This window comes from Nicotiana tabacum, chromosome 1 (assembly GCF_000715075.1).
Source record: "Nicotiana tabacum cultivar K326 chromosome 1, ASM71507v2, whole genome shotgun sequence".
Classification (NCBI taxonomy): Eukaryota; Viridiplantae; Streptophyta; class Magnoliopsida; order Solanales; family Solanaceae; genus Nicotiana; species Nicotiana tabacum.
Genome location: NC_134080.1, coordinates 48,019,614 through 48,029,931, shown reverse-complemented (window position 1 = coordinate 48,029,931; position 10,318 = coordinate 48,019,614). Strand labels below are relative to the sequence as shown.

The window sequence follows — 10,318 nt, the reverse complement described above, 5'->3', positions numbered from 1 at the left end:
TTATATTTTAGTCCCAATCCATGAAATATTACCATAGAAGTGTGTTTTAGGTCTAAAATCCTTACCTCAACGATGTTCTCTTGAAATCTCCCTTCAAACTCGCCCAAAAGCTCTCAATCCGAAGTTAAAATGGTTAAACCCTTCAAAAATCACGAAGAAAGAATATATACATTCTGGCCAGGCATAACCGCATTTGTGGTCCAAGAATCCGCTTTTGCGGTACCGCATATGCGATCAACCATCCGCTTCTGCGGGATTTCATTAAACCAGCCAAAGCCGCATCTGCGAACACTCTTCCGCATCTGCGATTCCGCAGATGCGATCCCCTTAGACGCTTCTGCAGCCCAGCTCACGGGACCATCTTTCCCCTTCTGCTGCCTTCTCAACGCTTATGCGGCACCGCACCAGCGATCTCCAAACCGCATGTGCGAAAACACCAGAAGCAGCAAAAATCTGCCATCTCTCAAGTCTCAAAACTTCCCGTTAACCATCCAAAAATCATCCCGAGGCCCCCCGGACCTCAACCAAAAGAACAAACATGACCCAATACCTTATTCAAACTTGTTCCAATCATCAAAACACCTCAAACAACATCAAATCTACCAAATCACACCAAATTCAAGCCTAAGTTTTCTAAAATCTTCCGAAACATGCTTTTGATCAAAAACCCAACCAAACCACGTCCGAATGACCTGAAATTTTGCACACACATCCCAAATGACACAACAAAGCTATTGAAACTCTCGGAGTTCCATTCCGACCCTTATATCAAAACCTCACCTATCAACCGGAAATCGCCAAAATATCAACTTCACCAATTCAAGCCTAATTCTACTCTGAACCTCGAAAACCAATTCCGATCACGCTCCTAAGCCATAAATCACCTCCCAAAGCTAACCTAACCATCGGAACTCACATCCGAGCTTTCTAACACATAAGTCAACATCCGGTTGACTTTTCCAACTTAAACCTTCTTAAAAGAGACTAAGTGTCTCAAACTTCACCAAACTCCTTCCGGACTCAATCCGACCAACCCGATACCATAAAACACAGATAAATAGCATAAAGAAGCAGAAATGGGGGAAACGGAGCGGTAACTCCTAAGACGACTGATCGGGTCGTCACAAATTCGTTCAACTTTAAACCATCTTCCTAATCACCTTATGCAATATATTAAAATACCTAACTATATACTTTCCTACCTCAATCGCTATCAACATAATTTCCTCTGGATAACAACTCAATAGAAGAAAAAACTATATTTAATTAAATGGTCTACCATCACACAACCTTTAGATCAAGGAGGGTTAGGAATACAAAACCTAAATACAAAAAATCTAGCCTTGCATGCAAGTCTTGCATGGAGGCTATTTCAGAATCCCAATCAACTATGGGCACAAGTGTTATTACATAGTTATTTACGACCACCACATTTGATAAAAAAACAGGTTTCCTCCACTTGGCGTAATATTATGAGAGGATGGTCTTACTATTGTTTAGGGTATAAATGGAATCTTACTACTAGACAACATGTAAAATTTTGGAATGATCCTTGGTCTCAGCCATAATTACTTAATTTGTAACTGCATATATGGACCCCTTCCACAATATGAGGAAAAAAATTGTTTCAAATTACTATTACAATCATAAATGGCATTTAGAAACATTACCATTCATACTACCAATTCATTTACAATCTGCAATTACAGATATTTATATGTCTATTGTGCCCTTAACATATGATTAAATATTTTGGGCTCTTACACCAAATGGTATATTTTCTGTAAAGTCAATGTACAATTCTATCATAAATTACATAAAGCCTACAACAGCAAATCAATTATACAACTATAGCTGGATTTGGAAACTGCATATTCCACCAAAAATATCCTTCTTCTTATGGTTAATTTGTCATGATAGACTTCCAATATCTTTTTATCTCACAAGATTAGGTATCATTAATTCATCTTTATGTCCACAGTGTCATATGGCCCCTGAAACATTAAAACATCTATTTCTAGAATGTCCTACTGTCATTTATCTTTGAACTATACTTAAAGTCTCATCTACACATGTCAATTCATCTTTATCTCATAATGATAATATAAATTGGTTATACCAATTTTATACATCAATAGTTATTATTCACACCTCATAAAATTCCAAATATCACTCTCATATCGTTTGCATTATGGCAGCTCTGGATTATACGAAATAAGAACACTCTAGAACATCAAAAAATCAATTTAAATATACCTTTTATAATATAAAAGGCTGCGGAATTTTATTATCTAACAAACCTCATATCAAAAAATCGTTCTCTAATACCTTTCTATATCAAATAGCATCCCCCAAACCTTCACGCTTATAAGCTTAACATTGATGGATCTTGCTCACCTCATCAGAACAAACATGGTATTGGTGGTATTTTTCGAAATCACCAGGGCAATTGGATTATAGGATTTGCAGGAACATTAATACATGGGACAAGTGTTCAGACCGAACTTCTAGCCTTGCTTATGGAACTGAAAATTATTTTCCAAAAGCATCTCAAACCACTTATCATTGAGACAGATGCACACGCCATACTCGGTATGTTCAACTCCACTACCATGTAATACACTAATATAATTAATGATTGCAGGTTATTACTCCTACAGCTGGATAGTCCTCCTCTCCAAAGCATCTATAGGGAGAAAAATTGTGTTGCAGATAGTCTAGCTAACTATGGAGCCATGCATGCAAATGAGTGTTGTCTACTTTTTGGAAGTCCACCACCTTTTATCACACCTTCATATCAACAGGATCAAAATGGAATGCTCAGAAGAAGGCTGATTAGAACTATGTCTGCTTTGTGTGATAGTAGTAGTTTAACTAGTACTGTACCTAGTAATCACAGCAGTGTTTTATCTAGTTCTTTTGTTAATAGTAATGGTTCCCATACGAGGGCCTTAGTGAAAAACTCTACTTTTGTAAATTCGATGCCACTGGTGCATCTCCTTAACAGCTCTCTTGTAAGAGTTTGATTATATATAATATAACTATCTTTTCAACCAAAAAAAAAATCCTACTATCGTTGCTTCAGTGGAAAAAAGGTGCTTCTAAATTAAAATTGATAAAATCTTACCTAAGATCAACAATGCCTCAAAGATATTAATAAATTAGGTATATTGTAAATTGAGAAAGACTTATTAAGAGAAATTGATTATAAATAACTTTGCATCTAAAAAAGTTAGAAAAATAGATTTCAAATAAAAATAAAATATTTTTTATTAATAAAAAAGTTAAGGTCCCTCATAAAGTTTGGCCTTAGGCCACAAAATTGGTTGGGCCTCCCCTGAATCCACTGGGTTTTGTTGTTGTTGTCGTCTCTTTCTTTCCTCCATCTATCTGTTTGGCTTGGTTAACTTAGAAGAATTAACCTAAATAGTTATATCACCAAATTGCTTAAACTAAAATTATCGACAGATGTATAACATATGTATAATCGTCAGCGTATTATCTATATATACCAATTAGAAAAAGTAAAATAAATTCCGTGGCTATTTGTGTAAAAAATCCTTTTAACTTACATACATTATTGTTGTATATAATTAAGTTAAATTCAAAAGGAAATTCTCACTATCGTTTACTGAAAAAGAATTTGGTATCCTTTTCATATTTTTTTGACCCCTATCATACGAGACGTATATTGAACAGAATAAATTATTGTGGGGCTGTTCCTTTTCTTAACTTTCCTTACAAAAAATAGTTTAATAATTTTGGTACAATAGAACAAAAATTGAGTGACTATATATAAAATTATCTCGAAGAAAATGAGGCATATATCCTAAAAATTTTGAGGTTCAATGATACTATGGAACTAGAAAATTAATCTCATAAGTTTGTCTAGAAATATAAGCTTATCAAATTGTGCACTTCAACATATCTTTGTTACTTATAATATATTGCGCAAACAGTGTTGATCTTATTTTGTTTTGTTTTATTGTATTGAATAGGTACAAAGGAACTTTACCAGTTAACGTTCAAATATTAAGGGACAAGCTCATATCGTATTATGAGACGGAAGACAAGTTATTACTACCTTGGATTTCTGGCTTCCTTGCTACATAGAAGCTTCATTATGAATACATAAATTAAAACAGTGGAAGTATTTATTTTTCTTGGGCAAAACTGAAATCTAGACTGAAATTTAAATTTTTTGGATTTTTGGGTTACAGATTTGATTTGAGATTTAATTTTTATAAATTTTAAATTACAGATTAAATTTCAACTTTGGAACTCCGAAAATTCAAAGTTGTATTCTTTATATTTATCTCAACTCGTAAGACATAAGCTTGCCATTTGAAGAGTTGTGGCACTGGGTCCTTAAGGAAGCATATTATTTTTTGTTTAAATCACGCGAAGTCTATTAGGATAAAGTATTGGTTGACTTGAATATGAATTATTAGTAGTAAGATCTATTTTGACATGATTTTGCTATGTTGGACTTGTTAATTCTTAGACTTTAATGAATGTGTTGCTAGAATTTTCTTGATGACTTCAATGTGCTAGGGTGTCAAACGGGCGGGTCGGGTCGGATATGAGCGGGTCAAAACGGATAATTAAGAAATGAATAAATTATCCGACGTGTATTTGAGACGGATAAAAAATGGATTTATCCGGCGGATAATATGGATATCCATATCCATATTATCCATGGCTTCTTAAATATGATCATTTATGAGAAAATTCCTAGTCTTCCAAATTTGAGGAACTCCAATTTGAGGCTTTACAAATGTAAAAGTTAAACACATTAATTATCCATTTGGTTAACCATTTTCTAAGTGGATAATATGGTTCTTTATCCATATTCGACCCATTTTTAAATGATTGCTTATCCAACCCATTTTTTGACGGATAATGTGGGTGGATAACTATTTTTTTAACCATTTTGCCATCTCTAATTGCTGTCATGAATAATTTATTTGGATGATTATAATATAAATGATGAATTATTAATCTAAATTAGCTTGAATCCTTTATTTGAATGTTTATTTTTATAAAAAGAAGAAGCTCAATTTATAGGCTCAAAATCAAAAATCAAAAATCCAAAATAACCAAAAAAATTAAAATTCGAATATAAATTTAAAAGAACCAATCCAATCAAAACTTATTTGGATTGGATTTAAATTATAATTTCTCAATCCAAACCGAAAATCCAAATCAAAGTTTTGATATTCATTTCGAACTGGCCGAAAGGACTAAGGGTGTGTTTGGTATGAAGAAAAATATTTTCGTGGAAAATGTTTCCATGAAAAATGAGTGGTTTTATAACTTATTTTTCCTTGTTTGGTTGGTGAGTGGAAAACCTTTTCCGGAAAATATTTTCTAGTGTTTGGTTAGAGAGCAGAAAAAAAAATTTATACTATCCTCACTAAGGGTGTCAATGGATATGTTAAATATGGCAAGAATTGATACTATGTAAATATGAAAAGATACACAAATTCCTATAATCACACAAATCCCTATAATTAAGTAATTAGGAGATTTTGTAGGCTTGTAATTGTAGTCTTTCCTTATTTATATTTCTGTCAAAGGTTATTTAAACCCAACAGCTTGAGGGAATAATAAAAGCACTCTATTCACCATTTTTCTTCTCTTCTTCTTTCACATGGTATCAGAGCTAGGGTTTTTTAGTCTCTGCTCCATCTCATTTTTCTTCCTTGAATTAAAAGACTATAGAAGAACCAGATCCTCCTTGGTCGACTCTTCAGTTTTCTCTATTTCTTCCTGTTTCTCTTGTTTTTTGTAGTTACTCTCATTCACTTTCAGTTATTCCTGTGTAATAAATACAACAATGGGAGATGATAAAGCAGTTGAAAATCAAATAACTGGAAAGTCGATTTTTTCCCCTTCACCATCTCCAACAATTACTATTGTTAAGTTGGATGGAAGTGGAAATTATACCTCTTGGGCAGCTTCTGTACAACTGTGGTTCATAGGTCAAGGATATGAAGATCACTTGATCAAGAATTATACAGAGATTGGAGCATCTGACAGACCAACTTGGGTTAAAATAGATGCTCAATTATGCAGTCTTCTATGGAACTCTCTTGACAGTAAGCTACTTAATCTTTTTCAGTCATGTAAGACATGTTGCAGGGTTTGGAACAAGGCCAAAACCTTGTATACAAATGACATACAACTTATTTACAAGGTAGTCTCAGACATTGTCCACCTGCAACAGAATTAACAAGACATGGCAAACTATTTTGGTCAGGTAGAATCTTTAAAGGACCAATTTGATTCTCTTATGCCTTTTACTGACAAGTTGGATGATCAGGAGAGACAGAGAGAAAGATTTTTTTATGGTTCTAGCCTTGATTGAATTAAGATCTGATCTCTCCTCAGTTCGAGACCAGATTCTTGCTAGCGCATCCGTTCCTACCTTGGAGGAAGTATCTGCCAGATTGTTGCGCATCACATCTACACTAGAGGTAAACTCATATGACACTTCTATAATGGCTGTACAAACTAACACTTTTCAAAATGGACCCAGAAAAGGAAAAGGGAAAAACACTAAACATTGCACATACTGTGATAAGGGTAGACATACACGTGATGTTTGTTGGTTGCTTCATGGTAAGCCTCCACGTAACAATGATCATCATCGACATGCAACCAATGTGGCTCACAGCGGAGATGGTATTCTACCTACACCAGATGTCAAGGATAGATCATCTCACTCTATCACTTTGACTGGAACAGATTATAATGATTATCTTCAGTACCAGGCATCAAAGCAACAGTCATCTACCTCATCTACAGCTTGCACAGTGCAACCTGGTAACTCTTTTGCCTATGTCGCACAGTCTTCCTTTCCTGGACCATGGATTCTTGACTCTGGTGCTACTGATCATATATCCGGTAACCAAAATTTTCTTTCTGTCCTTAATTCTCTATCTGTCTTTTCTACTATTACCTTAGCTAATGGATCAAAGACTGCTATCAAAGGAATAGGTGAAGCTCACCCTCTACCTTCTTTACCTTTAACCTCAGTTCTTTTTGCACCTGAGTGTCCGTATAATCTTATTTCCATTAGTAAATTAACCAAGAACCTCAAGTGTCTTGTAATCTTCTCTGAGGATTCTGTTTTTGTGCAGGACCGAAGTTCGGGACAGGTGATTGGAAGAGGACATGAGTCACACGGTCTATATAATCTATCTATTACAAAACCACCAGTTGCCTTCACTTCCGCTATTTCCTCTGATTTGCTTCATTGTCAATTGGGACATCCAAGTCTTTCAAAGTTGCAGAAGATGGTCCCCAGTCTATCTAGTTTACCTTTGTTAGAATGTGAGTCATGTCAGCTTGGGAAACACACTCGTGCTTCTTTCCCAAAGCGTGTCAATAATAGGTCATCCTCTATGTTTGAAGTTGTTCACTCGGACATATGAGGTCCAAGTCGTTTCAGTTCTTCACTAGGATTTCATTATTTTGTTACATTTATTGATGATTATTCTCGGTGCACTTGGTTATTTTTAATGAAAAACAGATCTGAATTGTTCTCTATTTTTCAGAACTTTTATACTGAGATTCGCAATCAATTTGGTGTTTCCATAAAGAAATTAATCAGTGATAATGCCCGAGAATACTTCTCTTCTTCTCTTTCTTCCTTCATGTCATCACAAGGTATATTACACTTGTCTTCTTGTGCACATACTCCACAACAAAATGGAGTTGCAGAACGAAAGAACAGACATTTCATTGAAACGGCTCGGACATTACTTATTCACAATCATATTCCTTTATGTTTTTGGGGTGATGCAGTTATTACTGCGTGTTATTTAATTAATCGTATGCCCTCCTCTATTTTGCAGTACAAAAGTCCACACGCAGTCCTTTATCCCGAACAACCTATGTTCCCACTTCCTCCACGTGTGTTTGGTTGTACTTGTTTTGTTTATGACCTTACCCCGGGAAAAGTTAAACTTCAGCAAAAGGCTATCAAATGTGTCTTTTTAGGGTACTCTTGTCTACAAAAAGGATAAAAATGCTTTGATCCATCTAAAAATAGGTACTTAATCTCAGCAGATGTTACCTTTTTTGAGACTTCCCCGTATTTTTCTCCTAATTCATTAAATCAGAAGGCCATATCCACAGTTCTTCTAGTTCCAACCTTTTCGCCTCCAACTCCAGCTCCAGCTCTACCACTCCAAGTCTATTCTAGACGCCCTCGACCTAATTCTCAACCTACTAATCCAGTTGATGCTTCTGATCCTAATGCAGGTACACAAAGCCCATCGGGTGACTCATTGCCTCCTCCAGCAATGTCTCATGCTTCGGTTGAGCACTCATCAAATGTTACTGATCTCCCCATTGCTCTACGAAAAGGTACCAGAACTACTGCCAATCAAACTCCCTCTTATACCTTTTTAAGTTATCACCGTTTATCACCTTCATATCATGCCTTTATTACTAGTTTATCCACCGTCAAGGTTCCAAAGACTATGGAAGAAGCAATGGCCCATCCAGGTTGGCGTCAGGCCATGATTGAAGAGATGACTGCCTTGCACGATAACGGTACTTGGGAGATAGTCCCTTTACCTAAAGGGAAAACCACAGTTGGTTGTCGATGGGTGTTTACAGTTAAGGTAGGTCCAAACGGAGAAGTTGATCGCCTTAAAGCAAGACTGGTTGCTAAAGGGTATACTTAGGTGTATGGCATTGATTATGGTGATACGTTTTCACCAGTTGCAAATATGGCATTTGTCCGTCTTCTTATCTCTTTGGCAACGATGAATCATTGGCTTCTTTTTCAGTTGGACATTAAGAATGCATTTCTTCATGGAGAACTGGTTGAAGAAGTATAGAGCAACTACCAGGGTTTGTTGCTTAGGGGGAGTTTGGATTAGTCTGTCGACTTCGTCGATCTCTTTATGGTCTCAAACAGTCTCCTAGGGCATGGTTTATCCGTTTTCGAACTGTTGTCCAACAATTTGGAATGACCCGAACAGAAGCTGATCATTCAGTATTCTATAGGCATTCATCTCATGGTAAATGTATCTTTCTAATTGTTTATGTTGATGATATTGTCATCACATGTGATGATCATGAAGGTATTATCCAACTTAAACAGCATCTTTCAAGTCAATTCCAGACTAAGGATCTGGGCAAACTAAAATATTTTCTAGGCATTGAGGTGGCACAATCTGGCAGCGGCATTGTCATCTCACAAAGGAAGTATGCCTTGGATATTTTGGAAGATAGTGGTATGTTGAACTGCAAACCTGTGGACAGTCCCATGGATCCAAATACTAAACTTGTTCCGGGACAAGGGAAACCTCTAAAAGATCCAGGAAGATATCGGAGACTTGTTGGCAAACTCAACTATCTTACGATCACGAGACCTGATATCTCATTTGCTGTAAGTGTGGTTAGCCAGTTTCTCCAGTCACCTTGTGACAGTCATTGGGATGCAGCAATTCGCATCCTAAGATATGTCAAAGGTTCTCCGGGACAAGGTTTATTGTATGAAAACAAGGGACATGCAGACATTGTTGGGTATTCTGATGCAGATTGGGCAGGTTCTCCCTCTGATAGACGGTCCACTTCAGGTTATTGTATTTTAATTGGAGGCAACCTAATATCCTGGAAAAGTAAAAAGCAAGATGTGGTGGCTAGGTCAAGCGTAGAGGCAGAATATCGGGCTATGGCATTGGCTACTTGCGAGCTTATATGGCTAAGGCAACTTCTACAGGAGTTAAAGATCGGAAGGGACGAGCCGATGAAATTGATTTGTGATAATCAAGCCGCATTATATATCGCTTCAAATCCAGTATTTCATGAAAGATCGAAGCATATTGAAGTAGATTGTCACTTCATTCGACAAAAGATTGAGTCCGGGTGCATTGTTACGAGTTTTGTCAACTCAAAAGACCAACTAGCAGATGTCCTCACAAAATCACTCCGAGGATCCAGAATTGGAGATATCTGTAGCAAGCTAGGAGCATATGACTTGTACGCTCCAGCTTGAGGGGGAGTGTTAAATATGGCAAGAATTGATACTATGTAAATATGAAAAGATACACAAATCCCTATAATCACACAAATCCCTATAATTAAGTAATTAGGAGATATTGTAGGCTTGTAATTGTAGTCTTTCCTTATTTGTATTTCTGTCAAATGTTATTTAAACCCAACAGCTTGAGGGAATAATAAAAGCACTCTATTCACCATTTTTCTTCTCTTCTTCTTTCATAGGATATTTAAAAACTAACTAAACCGACCGAATCGTACTGTACCGAACCGATTTTTAGGTTTCTTTTAATAAAAC

The 10,318-nt window shown here is 36.1% G+C and overlaps 1 protein-coding gene across 1 annotated transcript; it reads left to right on the top strand.

The window, feature by feature from the left end:
• The first annotated feature begins 1,076 nt into the window (after positions 1-1,076).
• Positions 1,077-10,018, top strand: LOC142162667 (uncharacterized). Its single transcript, XM_075219162.1, has 8 exons — positions 1,077-1,093; positions 2,645-3,014; positions 5,795-6,101; positions 6,145-6,199; positions 6,326-7,418; positions 7,563-7,674; positions 8,077-8,630; positions 9,185-10,018. The coding sequence occupies exons 1-8, from the start codon at positions 1,077-1,079 to the stop codon at positions 10,016-10,018; spliced, it is 3,342 nt and encodes a 1,113-aa protein (XP_075075263.1).
• Positions 10,019-10,318: the final 300 nt, after the last annotated feature.